General features: G+C 33.8%; 3 protein-coding genes across 3 annotated transcripts; 2 read left to right on the top strand and 1 right to left on the bottom strand.

Moving 5' to 3' along the window:
* The first annotated feature begins 2345 nt into the window (after positions 1-2345).
* Positions 2346-4173, top strand: LOC17878773 (aspartic proteinase oryzasin-1). The gene is made up of 6 exons (XM_006284862.2): positions 2346-2463; positions 2537-2779; positions 3005-3489; positions 3574-3693; positions 3777-3841; positions 3931-4173. The coding sequence occupies exons 1-6, from the start codon at positions 2370-2372 to the stop codon at positions 4022-4024; spliced, it is 1101 nt and encodes a 366-aa protein (XP_006284924.2). The 5' UTR covers positions 2346-2369; the 3' UTR covers positions 4025-4173.
* Positions 4174-4951: 778 nt separating this feature from the next.
* On the top strand, positions 4952-6264 carry LOC17879519 (probable F-box protein At4g22060). Its single transcript, XM_006285588.2, has one exon. The coding sequence runs from the start codon at positions 4959-4961 to the stop codon at positions 6153-6155; it is 1197 nt and encodes a 398-aa protein (XP_006285650.1). The 5' UTR covers positions 4952-4958; the 3' UTR covers positions 6156-6264.
* A 975-nt stretch (positions 6265-7239) lies between these two features.
* LOC17879572 (probable WRKY transcription factor 31) lies at positions 7240-12276 on the bottom strand. Its single transcript, XM_023778106.1, has 6 exons — positions 11609-12276; positions 11302-11400; positions 10857-11018; positions 8363-8755; positions 8156-8269; positions 7240-8040 (listed from the first exon to the last, which is right to left on the bottom strand). The coding sequence occupies exons 1-6, from the start codon at positions 11843-11845 to the stop codon at positions 7423-7425; spliced, it is 1623 nt and encodes a 540-aa protein (XP_023633874.1). The 5' UTR covers positions 11846-12276; the 3' UTR covers positions 7240-7422.
* Positions 12277-15930: the final 3654 nt, after the last annotated feature.

Raw genomic sequence — 15930 nt, 5'->3', positions numbered from 1 at the left:
CATTTGATTATAACTTATAGTGTAATTAAATTTTGTATTGAATGATTGTCATAAACATTTAATTATTTATTTTAAAAAAAATATAAAGCCTTAAATATTTTTCCACCAATAAGGAGAGAGTGAAACCTTACTTTTATATATATGATTTTCATTTTTATTTCTAACTAAACATTTATGTTAATCTTATTTCCAAATAATCATATAATTAGGTAACAATTAAAATAAAATTATTATGAAAAAATTATTTTGAGTAAAATTATTAATTGGGATCCAAAATTCATTTGTGTAAAGCAAAAGATATAACTAAAGTTATTTTCCTATAAATATAACTTGACATCTACTTATGAATCCAATTTTTAATACCTAAAGTTCTTTTGCCAAAAAAAATCAGATTATTTTATAATAAAATTTCATATTATATATATATATATATGATTTACAATCACATAATTAAAACATCTATTTTACATAACTTTTTACATTTTATTTAAATCTTATTACATTTTTATTACATTTTATGAATTAATGAACTTCACTAAAATTCTATTAAATTATAATATTTAATAAGGTATGAGTTATACACTAATATCATATCCAATCTATGCTCTACACTAATATCATATTTAATCATTTGTTCTAAATAATAGTCTTTCTTTTCATAACAATATAAATATCTAACCCAAGTTAGATTTTCCTAGAGAGACCGAACATAAATTCGATTACTTAAGAGCATTTCATGATTGTTGTCATGTACATATAATAGACCGATATATTCGTTCATCTTCTTTGTTAATGTTGATGTAAACATGTGATGCCTTTTTAATATAAATTCATTTCTTTAGCTTTTATAGTTATGTCAATCTTTATGTTTGTTCTTAAATCGTTTCAGTATTAATTTTATTCTTGAACAAATTCTACATAAAATAATTTTTAATATATAAAAAAGGATCTCATCTACGGATATGTGAGCTTCTTTTCTAATCAATTAGAATGAAAAATATCAAAACTCTTTTTTTTTTCAAATAATCTTCATCTGTTGATTTGGCTTTTGCTTTATCTTTTTATTGTTTACATAATTATAGATCAAAAGCTCTTATATCTCAGGTGAAATATTTTCTAAATTGAATTTTTTTTTCTAAGTAAGGTCTAAAAAAATCATATATCGTACGTGAAATATGACTTTTGTTTACTTTTAATATTAACAATGTACACACAAAAAATTAACATCAATTTACAATTGCCTACTATATTATGTATGTGCTAATTTGTATCACTTTGTTTTGATCTCATTCGATTTCATATTTTTCAAATATATATTTTATTTACTTTTATTGTTTATAATGTACACAAATATGTTTTATATTAACAGTTACTCATAAACTACATATCTTAATGTAGTTTTCAATTTTTAATTCAAATTAATATTTCATATATAACCCACGCATCGCGTGGGCAACTTTCTAGTATATATATATATACTAACTCGCAAGTAATATGTAAACGTAATAATAGAGAATAGTCACTTATTATATGATAGGTTTATTTGGAATCACTTTTCCAACTCCAATTACCAAATGACCTTTGATATCACACTTTTTACAAAAGTACCAAATAGTTCTATTACCTATGATAGGTTTATATTGAATTCCATTTATCAGTTTTTTTTTGTTTCGTAGTTTGATTTGATGATGGAAACACAATGCTATTGCTCCCACTATTTAGTTAGGTAATACATACAATGATACAAGTATATGGTATTATTCGTATTAGTTTAATATTAATCTATTTATCTAATATGTATTCTTACAGTTTGTTTCTTGTTGGGAATGATATATTGAATAGTATACAGTTTTCATTCAAATCTTTCAAAACTCCAGCTTGCTGGGTATGTTTTCTTGCTGCAAATGTTTCCTGACACTTTTTTGTTTTTCTTTCAAATCTATCAAAACTCCAGCTTCATGGGTATGATTTTTTCAGTCACATTTTTCAACTATGAGTAGCTTTTTCTTTTTCTTAAAAAAGTTTTGCTATTTTCAATAATCTGTAGATTTAAAGTAAGTTTTATATATTGTTGATTCAATTACAAGAGATTCTGAGTTATTATATTAAATGATTTTATATAATATCAAGTTGATTAACATAGGATTTATTAAGATTTTTTAAAATCATAAGTTGAATAAACCAATTAAAAAAGTGAATTTAATTACTAATACCCTTAATTAAATTTTCTAAAATAACAAGGTGGGTGAATACACCTCCTTTAAGTAGATTTTTCTTAAAAAGTTGTGATCGCTCCTTTCAACTAGTTCTATATAAATAATATAATGCATTGAGTTGAACAGAGAGCAGAAATCAAAAGAAACTAAATCATGAAAAACAAAAGAGAGATGATGAATAGCCTAAAACTTAAAAGACTTCTTATTGCACCGGTCTATCTCTCCCTCCTCCTCCAATCTCTTGCAGGTTAGTGTATTTAGATCCTTAAAGCTATATTTATCCATACACTTCTGTATACTTATCTTATTTCATTTCCTAGTGCAAGGTATAATCAGAGTCGGTTTGACGATGAACTATTCTTCATTCGACATCAATGGAGTGCGGTTGAGCAATATCAATGATAATATCTATATTGGAGAAATAAAAGTTGGTACTCCAAGTCAGCGTTTCAAAGTGGTGTTTGATACTGGAAGTATCAATCTTTGGGTACCATCTACCAAGTCAATGGGCAGCAAGCATAACCTTTACGTTTCGAGCAAATCAAGTTCTTATAAACCAATTGGTAAATTCTCAAATCTGCTTTTTTTTTAGTCTGTTTTAAAAAATAACCATTAGTTTAAATCCATTTCCAGTTTCCCATCATCAAGTTGATTGATAATTTGCCAAACCAATTTGTTTTTTTTTTGGAATTTCTTTGGTAGTAATAATATTCTTTAATTTCACTGAAACGTTGGACTTGAACAAAAGTTGGCTATATGTAATAGAAAAATATTTATGTGTACAACAGGAAGAAATGTAACCCTCGAATACGGGACAGGTTCTCTAAGAGGTATTCTAAGCAGTGACACTATCAATGTTGGTGGCATTACAATAACAAATCAGTGCTTCACAGAGGCTCTTGCTACCAGGACTGGTGATGATCCACTTCTGAAAGCTCCCTTTGATGGTATATTGGGACTTGGGAACCCTCAAGATTCTGCGACAAGAACTCTTTCTGTTTGGGAGTCAATAAAAACGCAAGGCAGGGTTGAGAAAAAAATATTTTCCATCTGGCTTGGGAGACCTTCTCTCTTTAAAGCCGAAGGGGAGATAACGTTCGGAGGGATAGACCGATCACGTTTCAAGGGACAACATATCTATGTAACCGCGACCGGGGAGAAATACTTCTTCCAAATGAACAACATATTAGTCGGCTCACAAGACACGAGTGTTTGCTCAAGAGGGTGCCAAGTTTTTGTTGACTCGGGGAATTCAAACATTCATGGTCCAGCGGTAAGAGACAAATAGCCTTTAGATTAATTGTTGCATGCATGATTAGTACTTGTTAAGTTTTGTTTATGTTATTGTCATATATAGGCTTTGATCAAGGAAATTAATAGGAGAATCGGAGCAGCACCAAATTGCTCAAATGTTAAGAGGCTGCCTGATGTAACCTTTACAATAGGTGGGAGTAGTTTCTCAGTCAGTAGTCGTGATGTAAGTCTTATTTGACGGTTTTTGTTTTTCCGATTCGTTTAGTTTCTCTTTTTCTTACTTCTTTTTTTCATTTTTTTTTTCAGTATATTTATCGGGTGACAAAAAATAAGTGCACAAGTAGATTCGTGGAGACAAATGATATTTACTGGTAAGTTTTTCATTATGTCATAATCTTACTAATTTTTCTTGGTTTTTAAGAAGAATTGTTTTTAACTGCTTGAGGCCGTTTGATTGTAGGACACTTGGGATGCCCTTCATGCGTGCCGTTCATACGGTGTATGACTTTACTACTGAGCCAACGGTGAAGATTGGCTTTGCTAAGTCGGCTTAGATTCTCACTAAAACTAAGTGTTTAATTATGACTATTTCTGATACATATCGATGATAATATGAAGAAGATCACTAATTAATGTAATGGAACAAGATCAGTAATGTAATGGACATAATAAATCTCATCGTCAAAGTACATTGATCTTTAAATTCTCATATTTTGCTAATAGTAATTCTAAATTGTGGTTACTTGGTCTATAATCATTTTTTGTTAAAATGATTTGATCTTTAGAATTGAAAAATGTCTAAGTTTAATTAATTATGTACAAGTCAAGCATCATATACCTGAAGAATTTGGTGGGTAGCTGAGAGATAAGGAGATTTAAGCATTTTGAAAAACCATACTATATGAAAGCACAATGTTGTTGCCCCCACAATTTTGTTATGAAAATGATATTAGTGTTGTTCAAAATAGAAAATGTATTATTCATATTAGTATGATGTTAATTTTTTTATTTAACCTTAAGAACTTAAATTCTAGTTTATAGTGAATCATAATTTTTGGAAGTTAGCAATGTATTCTTATTATAACGGTTCGACCAAAAATCGTCAATTACGAACCGGGTCATTGGTCAAACATTTTTAATCTCTTTAACTAGTTTTGACTTTTTGTTAGGGGAAAAACCTATCAAGTGCTAAAGTAATTAAAAAAAAAAAAAAAAAAAAAAAAAAAAAAAAAAAAAAAAAAAAACAAGGATATCCCACCTATCCAATTTGTCTGTCTCTTATGGAAATGAATCCATTTGTTCTAAAAACTTGTTATTGTGAGATTCGTGTCACTTTTTAGATTGGAGTAGGGTGGGCTTTCTTTTTAATGTTTATTTTGGTTATTTAAATAGATGAAGATTCTCTGGCTTTTAATAGAGAAGAATCACTTTTGACTGAAAAATTATGTGAGCAATTTCTTTGTAGTGAACACACTCAAAGACCGTCGGATGAATGCTCCTTCTCCAATGTCAAATGGATCAGGCTGGTCTAAACTTTCTCTAAATCTCCTGAACAAGGTATTCAAATGTCTTGGGTTTGCAGAACTAGCTGAATCAGCATGTCCATCTCTGCCAAATGCTTCAAGAAAATCATCACCAAACAGTCAAACCCCTTGGCTGATTCTATTTCCAGAAAAAGGTAAAGATTATTGTTTATTGTTTAATCCTCAAGATAAAGAGAAGTTGCAAAGAATTCAAGATCTCGGTGATAACTTTGCAAATAGTCATTGTTTGGCTATTTGTGGTAGTTGGCTCTTTATGCGAGATCTTCGATATAATCTCTACATTATGAATCTACTCACACGCGAGAAGATTGATCTTCCCTCGGTAGAGTCTCAGTTTGGTAGGATAAAGATTGAAAGAACCATAGATGATATGTTTCATATAAAACTTGATGGCGAATATTTTGGAGATCCTGATAATCACATCGATATTTACTACCCTTCATTATGGATAGACGAAAACACCAAAGATTATGTGGTTACATGGTATCTCCGTTACTCAAGACAATATCTGGTTTATTCTAGAAAAGGAGATAATCTTTGGAAACATGCTAGTTTATGGAGTCATGACATGCTAATCTATGATATGGTACACAAAGATAATAAGATCTATTTGTATAGCGACTCTCGTGATGTCAAAGTCTTGGATTTTTCAAGAGATGTTCCGCGGAAAATCTTTAAAACGAAAGTTAACTATGATGTTTGGGCTAAGGGACTGCCACGTCGTCTTGAGCCTGGTGATGTCTGGGATATGAAAAAAGAACATCTTGTAGTCACGCTAACTGGAGAACCCCTCAGAGTTAGGAGCATTATTAGAAGTGATTCTGATGTTTGGTATTTCCGCATTTACAAAATGAATTCTTCAAATACCGAATGGGAGAAGCTTACTTGTTTGGGAGACGAGGCAATAATTTTGGATCAACGCATCACCGTGCTTGCCAGCGCCACTGAGGGAATTAAGAGAAACTCAATATATTTCAGTGGCTACCGTTCTGATCATCAACGTGATTGGAGTGAAAAAGATATATTTATCTTCAATCTGGATACAAACGAGGTTCAAAGACCACATTTACCTGTTTGTTCATCCATTCGATCATCCAATGCCCGATGGTTTTTATCAAATTCCAAAGAAGTACATAACTAGTGTGATCTAGACTCTGTTTTCTATTTTCAATGCTTTTTGTTTAATTCTCTATAAACATATAATGTTGGACTTGTGTGTCTCTTTTCTTTTGTATGTGTGAAAGTAATATATATGAGATGATATAAATTTCAAATAAAGGCTGATGGTAAGTATATGTGGATTAAGAACAACTTAAACCCCGGACGAAGTCAGTATATAGTACAGTCTCTAACTCAATGGTCATTTTCTTCTCTCTTCTTCCAAATTATTTCTTACAATAGGTAAATTCAGTATTGCGCAATTTACAAGCCAACTTTTTTTATATGGCATATAACATAAAATCGTAGAAATCAAATTTGATTTATAAGTCTCTTGTGGACCTAAAGGTTGTATGACGTTTGCTTCATTGGTTGGATGGTACTGGAGATTGAAAAACAAATACTGAAGAGTTGCATCGTTTTTTTTATAATAATTTCGTATGCATACGCGTCAAAGGAATATTTTGAGGCATTCTTCCAGGACCTCTCAACAATCATTGTACGCATTCACGTACACTGATTTTGAAAACTTTCACTGGAATATCTCCAGAGAAATCAAAAATCTTGAGTTTATCATAGTTGAGGCAATGAAGCTTGTGATCTTTGTATACCATGCTAAAACACTCTTCGATGCCTGACAACTGAGGAATCTGTTTCCACGAGTTATCTCCTTTCTTGAAAGAAACCGCATCTTCTTCGTCAACCATTCCTATAACTAAGTAATCTTTGGTTTCCTCGTCAATCCGCAATATTGAAGAGGTGAGTCCATATTCTGATACGAAAGGTGGTAGACTGATTCTATCTCGGGTTAAAAGATCTAACATATAAAGATTATATTGATGGTCTTCCAAGTTTATATATTGCGGTTGCATCAAAAGCCAGCTTTGGTAAGTAGCCAAACAAAATGCTTTCGCAAAATCGTTTCCTAGATCTTGAGTTTTGTAACCAATTCATTATGTAATAGTTTTAAAATAATGACCACAAATATAATAATTTATATTTTTTTTCAAAAAAGCATTCTTACATGTAATAATTTAATATTACCTTTAATTTATGCGACTTTATACTTTATTTTTTAAAAAAATATCTTTTTAAGAGAGGTTGATCTTACATGAAGAACAGGAAAAAAAAGCATGTTCTTAAGACCCTTGTTGTTCACGAAAAAACTAAAAAGAAAGAAAGTATAATTACACATCCAAAACTCAAAACAAAGTACGAAAAAATAAACTCGATCATCAAAATGAAAACTCTTATTGCCTATTGTCACCGTTGCTCGTAGCCACATTATTATTATTGGTGTTATTGTTCTGATGACTGGAACCGTTCATAATGGACGTAATTGCTGCTGCTAGAGCCGCTGCAAAGTTTGGATCAGAGGCAATCGCTGCACTGGCGGCACTAACGCTCTCGGACACCGAGGAAGTTGCCGGGATCTGCAGCGGCTGAGCCGGTAACTGTAAACCAGAAAACTTGGACTGTTGTTGGTTGTAGTACAAAGCTTGACCGACCACTTGAGGCAAAACTGCCGGGTTGAAACCGGGTCGTTGAGCGAACTGCATCAACGGGTTATTAGTGGTCATATTGGGAGTGTTGCCGTTGGGTGAATTGGTGAGGTCCAATGTGATGGTTGGGAATGGTGCGGAGGCTGAGATTGTGGCCATGCTTGAGGAGCAAGGTAAGATGGCTCGAGCTAGGAGGTTTGTTGGGTTCATTAAACCGTCTTGGCTTGACATTGAGCCTGAGAGGAGCATGCTTGCGGCTGCGGTGGTTGTTGAGGCCATGGCCATTGCGGCTGGAGGGAGTGGATGGTTATGGTTTCCTTCATAGGTGGTTATGAGAATAGATCTGTCTTCTGCGCAACGTTGCACCTGTGAAGACATCATTGGTTAAGGCTTCGTTTTTTTCAAAGGCAACTAATGGTTTGATCTTATATTTTTGTATGTTTGTTGTTGTTGCCGACATAAAATGTAAAAGCATACGTACTTGCTTACGAACAGGACAGGCACCGGCCATTGTGCAGCGATAATAAGCTCGCGGACACGGGTTTCCTTTAGCCATTTTTTGTCCGTACTTTCTCCATTGACATCCGTCGCTTATCTATATAAGATATTAACAACGTTAATATTTTATCATCAAGTTACGGTCGAATACGAACTTATGCCTAGCTAGCTACCACTAGAGGGAGATTACCATCGGTGCTTCAGATCTGGCGCGAACTGAGACACGGGCTTTTTGCATGGTGGCTTCTGCAGCCGACTGATCAATAACATTTCCATTTCCGTTGTTATTGTTGTTGCTAGATGATGAGTTATGTTTGGGAACTTTGTTAGGGTTTCCCCAAGCGTTAGACTCGGATTCCTCGGGGCTTTCTTCTCTCCCAAGCAACCTCTTTCCATTCTCTCGGAGATTGGAGCTTTCTAGAAGCGAAGGAGGAGAAGCCGAATGAATCATTGTCCTTTCTTCAGATGACACTTCGGCCTCATGCTCCGCCGCACCAGAAGACGGTCCGAGGTCCATGAACTGCCTTGGCACCATGGTTTGCAGTTCCTGCCGGTTCCTTCCTTCTGCTTTGCCTTCCGTAGCCTAAATAAGTTAAAGAAAGCTTAAACCTTAATACTGGATATATATAAATGCATATTAGTCTTTTGCATTCTTAATAACAAATGGTTAGCTGAGAAAATTAAAAAGAAAAAAGCTGATGAGTTTTACAATTTAATTTGTTAATAAGAATGATAAGCTTCAGAAGAGTATATCATCAGCTATTTTTAGAAATGAATTTCGTCTTTGGGGTTGATTTTGTATCGAAAGCATCTTGAGAAAATCGTATTTTAATATTTAGGTCTCATATGCCCACGTTACGCTACGTAAGGGCCAACTAACATCGAATTTTACAGCCGTCAAAACGACCAAAATATGTAGAGTTGGTAAGAATACATTTTTTTTTTTTTTTTTTTTTTTTTTTTTTTTTTTAACTACCAATTTTATTAATGGGTCATCCCAATTTAAAAATTGGGCCAGGCCTTGAGAAAATACAAAGAAAAAAAGCAGATCCAAAATGGAAATAACAAAACATCTAGGCCCATCACCAAAATTGGGATCTGCTCCTGCTGAAGACCTGAGGCAATGGCTTGAACAGTAAATCCGGCGAATGCGAGTTCGACTCCTTTGCGGTAGAGACCGTGAAGTGTAGACATTGCCAGAAGCATTCAAAATCCGACGCCGGTTCCACTTCCGAGATTCACCTGACCTAGAACAAAACTCCCGATCTGTCCAAACCACCGACAACAGGCTCTACGATGGCGGTCCCATGCCTAGCAACCAAGCCATACTCAGAGCTAACCCCCACTTCCAGATCTGTAGATGCTTGTTATTTCCGAGCAAGGAGCAAACAATTTGGCCGGAGGAAACAGAAGCGGCAATCAAAGAGACCAAAGTTGCTCAAGCTAAACTCTCAAGATCGAACCTCCGCAACTGCCATCTAAGACCCAAAAGGATCTACTGTTAACCCCAAGCAAGCAGCAAAACCAACCAATCCTACCACCGACTTCCGCCGCAAACCGTAGCGGCCATTGGAAGTTTGAGCCGTGAGAGAACACCAAAGGGAACTAATGGCGTCTTCTACCAAAAGTAATCCCTAGACTGGTTCTACTCGACCCTCCAATGATTCAACACCGCCACAGCTGCATCGATGGAGGAAACCTACCCACCGCTGCCGGATACACAACCTTGCTCACATCTGCCTTTCTTTGCACCCCCAAGACCTACAATTAAGCGCAACCCAGAGATCTACTCACCTGACGAAACCAGAACCAGAAAAACAAGCAAGCGACCGACTGGAGAAGGGGAGATCTGCGAATCTGACGGCATACACGACCAGAGACCGATCCCTGAGGCTTACCCAAAGGAGGAAAGCCCAGATCCCCAACACTCAACAAAGCCAACAATCACCGGAAAGAACGACGCTTGGCGAGACACTCTACCCAGATCCGCCGAAGAAACCCGCAAGAACGGTGCTACCTCACACACACGAACCGCTAGAACCTCCAACGACCACCCACAAATACCTCGCCGCAGCCACACGCCAGATCTAAACCGGAACCACCAAACCAGAGCCCAGAAACGGACGGAGGACTGCTACCATCTCTGGAGAGGAAACGTTGAGGAAAGATCTCCAACAAGCAACAAAAAGAAGGGAGACGAGCCCTCTCCGGTGCCGGAAGGGCAATCCGGAGAGGCAAAGCAACGACGATAAGGAAAAAAGTTAGAGAGAAGGGAGAGAGAGATTTGATGAATGGAACGACGACGTCGTTGCTTGCTATCCTCTTCTTTTATGAGATTTGATGAATGGAATGATGATGATGACGCTGAGCGTTTTTAAGTGTGAACTAAGATCTATCTACTTGCACTAGCAAAAACCAAATTTTTGGTAAGAATTTTTGGTAAGAATACTTTTCAATCAAACACTAAGAAAATCACCATTGATCAACAATACAAACATTATTCATGTACTAATGTGCTAAAAACATAGAGAAATTAACTAATACGTTTTGGAAGATATAAATATATATATATATATATATATATATATATTTACCAACATGTATTAACCCATAAACAATATATGTATTTACTAGAGAATTAAAATTTTGATAAGTTTAAGTGATAAAGGTAAATGTAAAATTACCAGGAGATGATCTTGGGAGGAGTTACGTTGTTCTTGTTGCCTCATGACGCCAACAAGTTGATTTTGTAAGGCATTGAAGTTGTTCGTCGCTTGGCTCAACATATCTCTTAGCCTTTGATTCTCTATCTTCATCTTATTCACCTCCTCTTGTAGTTGTGCATTCTTCATTATAACAACCAAAAACATATATGTCGATACTATTAATATTATAAAAAAAGACAAATTTCCAAATTTTAGATTAATCTCCGTATGTACTTTGCTCTTAAGATAAACCAAATATCTCATTTAAATTTTTAAAATTTTCACACAAAAAAAAAAGCTTATTGTTCTCTGACCCAACACCATATACAAAAAATCTCTCATTAAAATCATTAATTGAGTGGAGTTAAAAGCTGAATAAAAATATATGTAATAGTATGGGATTATTTGTGTTATTAACAAGTACCTCAATCTTTGCACGTTTATCTTCCATATCCATTGATAGTCCATCATCCACCGTTGATTCATCGCTTCCCGTATTCGCAGTCAGAAGATTCAGCCCGATCTATATATATTTTATAAAATATAAATTAATTCATAAACCAAATTCAGTTGATTTACATGTTATATGTAAAAATAATAAAATCAACTGTTTTAGAAAGAAAGAAGAAAATGCTACTGTTTGTTATGAGCATTCACATCTCACCAACCAAAGAAACAAATTTCAACAAAAAAAAATTAATCATTTCATATCGATAAAACTATACTCTTACATTGACATCTCTGGAACGATCGTTCTCTTCAACTCGTGAATTCTCCATTTTGACGTGAACCTTATCGGCTTCTTCGTCGTCTTCAGCGTCGTTGATGTTCTCACGTGAAACCCTAGCTCTCTTCTCGGAGAAGAAGTCAACCTCATCAACCACCACACGATGCTCATCCAATGGTGTGATCTGATCGTGACGGCCTTCGTCACGTGAACCGCCTAGACTCACTGGGAACCGGAACATCTAAGTCTTTCTGATACAGAAGATTGCAACAAAGTTTTACTCCGTTGTTGATAGGATTCTCCGAAACCCTAGGTGAGGTAACTTGCCGTATAAGATAAAAGATACGTCGTTTGGATATATAATCTTACTAGCTTGAAGGATGGATCCGTACAGTATCGTAATAGTAAGTACCCTTATAGTGCCTCTCCATATATAGGAAGATCAAGTAGAAGAAAAAAGAGCAACGCAAGAGATCTTGGAGAAGAGAGAGAGAGAGAGAGAGAGTTCTTGATTTAATTATGTGGTTATTATCGATGAGAGAGTCTCTTACCGGTCCAGATGCTTCGCCTACAAAGAAGGTTTTGACGTCGACTCAATTTTATCATTTGTAATTATTAAATAGATTTTAAGAGTGTATATTTGTTTTTTTTTTTTAATTTGGGTTATAAAGATTCTTGTAGGAAATTTCGTGGAGACTTTTTTTTTTTTTCTAATGGTTTTGTTAAAAAAGCGTCAGAGTCTGCGTCATGTGTCTGCCACCTGACATTATAGGAAGGACATAATCTAATAGAACATGTGTAGAGAGATTTTGCACGTTTACTTTTCTGATTTGTCCATTTCGTTGAACAAACATGCTGCTGTTTTAGGATTTGAGTGGTGTTCAAACTACGTGTTGTTTCAAATGAGGATGAGAACACTCTATGTTGTTTTCGTTTTTTATATTTCAACTCCATGCTTTCTTGTGTCTAATGATTTAACTAAAGTATTAATTTTAGCCATATTGGTACGGAACTCTTAAGACGTGTGTGATCAGTGTTTTAAGATAAATCAAATCTATTACAACTAAGATATTAAAAAAGTCAAAATTTAAGAAAATATTTCAGATTTTTTCTTTTTTTTTTTCCTTTTCAGATTATTAAACTAGATCAGAAAATCTCATTGAACATGTCAATATGCACACAAAGAAACTGAAATGCGGCGAAAAGTAGGTGGTTTTTAGAAACGCTATTTTTATACAAATTGGAAAAAATCAGTTGTAGATGAATATTCTTAATATTCGATCTGGTTTTATATTTTTCCTCAATTTAAGAAATACATTTGACTATGTCTAATATTAGCTAGTAGATCAAAGGATTGAAAAAGCAAAAAAAAAACACCGCGAACGACATAACCGGCACCTTTCACGTGATTAAAGAAAACGTTTTTGTGGCAAAAGAATAGTCTTACAAAACAATCTAATTTTGTTGATACTAGTTTAGTAGAGGATTAGTGTATTGATAATATACGCACGTGTCTGAAGGAGAAGCTATAAGCCGACGTACGTAGAGCAATTACTAAAACCAAATTAGAAATGCAATTAAAAACCTTAACTTGACCAGTAACATTAAACTTTGTCAGCTCTAAATAAAAACTGTAAAACTACCTTTACTGAGGATGAGGAAAAACGTGCTGTATCGATTTGGTTGACTTTAATTACCTAATTTCTCATCTAATTTTGAATGAGTTTAACCTAGGATTTGTAATCTTGCCAAACAAAAAAAAATAGAATAAAAAACAAGAATTAGAACTTATGTTTATTGAGTGTCATTCAACAATCTATCTGGTGGTACAAAGAGCTATCAAATTTTTGGTGCCGTTTCAAAATTTTGGGCGAATACATGGCAATAGTTTTTATATCTAGATAAAATAATTATATTATCGTATGAAAAAAAAAAGATAATAAAGACAAAAGACTGAAAAAATATATTCGTTGAAAAATAAAAAGCAAGATAAACAAAAAAAAATTGACTGGATGGGCCTTGCTTGGTGAGTGCCTAAAGAGCGTCCCCACTGTGTCCCAAGAATAAACCTATTATTATGTTTCACTTTCACCAGTATATTTGTTGACAATAATTTTTAGATATTGGATCGAGTTATCTCCATTTTTCTTCTTTGGAATTAATTAAGCAAAACAAAGAAAAACATATATATATAGACAGTACAGAAACTAATGACTACTTAAGATAGATTCATTCAGTGTATTGTTCTCTAATCTCGTTTGTAATCATTTGGCTTGAAGATTCATGTAGTGGTCTGACTATTTAGGGTAATTAGTATAACCAATGATTTATCGTTATTAAGTAAAATTAATCCACTGTTCGAACTGTTTAATATCCTTGATTATATACGTACCTACCCTGGCTATAGTGGTTTTTAGTTGTAACTTGATTTGCAAGTGCATTGCTACGAGTAAATAATTACGTATAGAAGTGTACCACAATGATTATGTGTCACTTACCAAAATATTATAAGAGTATTGTTTTTAGGTTTGATTATGCATTTATGGTTTTAGAAAAGGAACCAAATTAGTTAATACAACGAATCAAGGCATGAAAATTGCATAAGAAACATAATAATTAATTAAGCAATATTAATCAGACCCTAGATATTGAGAAATTATGAATATCATCATTTAAATACTAAATCTTATATTTTCAGTACGTACTTTAATGTTGCTAAACTCTCACTTTCAAACTAAATTGTCACCACTAATTACAAGTTGAATAAGGAGCCACCACCAAATCACTCTAATGTTAGTTCTCATTGCTTAAGGAGAAATTCAATAATTATCTAAAGAATTGACTACTCATATATCGTAAATTATCAATCAAAGTAAAAGACAAAGATTGAATGAAATAGACATCATAATTCACAGCTTGCTTAAATATAAGAGTAAGGAATACGAAATCTTCCCCTAATTGTCAAATAGAGGAGATGGAGATATCCATCCAAAAGCGTTTCTTTTTTCCAGCAATTCTCTGCAGCTATATCCAAAAGCGTTTAACTAGAAAATGTTTTTGTAGATATCTATGGTTGTAATGTCAAGATAGTCTTTATTATTATGATATGTCAAGATAATGTGTATTATTTTAATATGTCAAGACACTATAAAATATGGACTAATCCACATTATTTGGTAATTTGTATGTATGTATGTATGTATGTGTGTGTGATGGAGAGATTAGTTGTCTGTATATATATGTTCAACACAATATGTACTAGTCAAAGGAAACATTACAAAGTCAAACATTATACGAAGTTAATTCTAATACTAAAACTTGTTCATACGACCCATCACCCATAGTATTATCTCGTCAACATCAAAGGTTCTTAAGTCTTCTTTTGCTGCTATACAATAATGTTACGAGTCTCTTGTAGTTTAGTTTATTGCATGTTTCGCTATCTTACACAATAATGGCGTACCGACTTTAAGGGAAAAAGAAAATGGAAGTTGACTTGAGTGAAAACCAATTCATTGAGTCTCTTTGATATATACGATACAACTAAAATACAGAAGATAACATTTAAACATAGTTCCAAATTTTGTTACTTGATAGAAAAATCAACCCGTCAACAATCTTGTTTCGAGTCAGTCTAACTAGTGACCAAATGAAGTAGCCTCTCTCGAGTTGATCAAACTTTATTTAATATATAGAATGAAAAAAAATGATTTGATCAATGACCACGCTTTGGAAAATACGTCTCAAAGATCATTTCATCGCCAATGAAGACTAAAAGATTTATTTTTTTCTTGCGAATTAATCTGCGTGGTTTGAATGCAACATTCTAACTAATGGCATACACGAACTTGAACTAATGGCATTCTAACTGCGTGTTTAGGATGGATCCCTCTTCCCAAAAATCCATCAAATAGCCCATTGACAAGCCATGATGTTTTGACAGTAAATCAAAACCAATATAGTTGTGCATAACTAGTCAAAAACCAATGTTGTGTCATTCATATACATGGTTCAAGACTTCGAAGGTCATGGACAGGACTGCATTAAATCGTTTTGTTCATTACCGCTAACTTTTAAAATATTTTAATACTATATACTAGTTATCCTAAGTGAAAAGAAAAACAAACTCACAGAGAATATAAAATGTTTCACACAACAGAGAAAATCAAGCTAAATTAAAAAGTTTTTTTGCCAGTGCAGTTGCAGCTGCATTAACCAATAAGGTACACTTGGTACTTGCTCATAGACCAATTACACCATATATACACACAAACAAATGTGTATATTGTGTGTTCGATTCTCTAGCTTATACGCCAGCTAGGATGT

Source organism: Capsella rubella, unplaced genomic scaffold, assembly GCF_000375325.1.
Source record: "Capsella rubella cultivar Monte Gargano unplaced genomic scaffold, Caprub1_0 scaffold_7, whole genome shotgun sequence".
NCBI lineage: Eukaryota > Viridiplantae > Streptophyta > Magnoliopsida > Brassicales > Brassicaceae > Capsella > Capsella rubella.
The sequence above is the reverse complement of the archived record's forward strand: the minus strand, read 5'-3'. Positions and strand labels throughout refer to the sequence as shown.

Coding starts and splice junctions, on each gene's coding strand:
- LOC17878773 (XM_006284862.2), top strand. CDS start 2,370: ATGAAAAACAAAAGAGAGATGATGAATAGCCTAAAACTTAAAAGACTT. Junction 2,464..2,536: donor CCTCCTCCAATCTCTTGCAG/GTTAGTGTATTT, acceptor TTCATTTCCTAG/TGCAAGGTATAATCAGAGTC. Junction 3,490..3,573: donor CAAACATTCATGGTCCAGCG/GTAAGAGACAAA, acceptor TGTCATATATAG/GCTTTGATCAAGGAAATTAA.
- LOC17879519 (XM_006285588.2), top strand. CDS start 4,959: ATGAATGCTCCTTCTCCAATGTCAAATGGATCAGGCTGGTCTAAACTT.
- LOC17879572 (XM_023778106.1), bottom strand. CDS start 11,845: ATGTTCCGGTTCCCAGTGAGTCTAGGCGGTTCACGTGACGAAGGCCGT. Junction 11,019..11,301: donor ATAAACGTGCAAAGATTGAG/GTACTTGTTAAT, acceptor GTTATAATGAAG/AATGCACAACTACAAGAGGA. Junction 8,756..10,856: donor CCTCCCAAGATCATCTCCTG/GTAATTTTACAT, acceptor TAACTTATTTAG/GCTACGGAAGGCAAAGCAGA.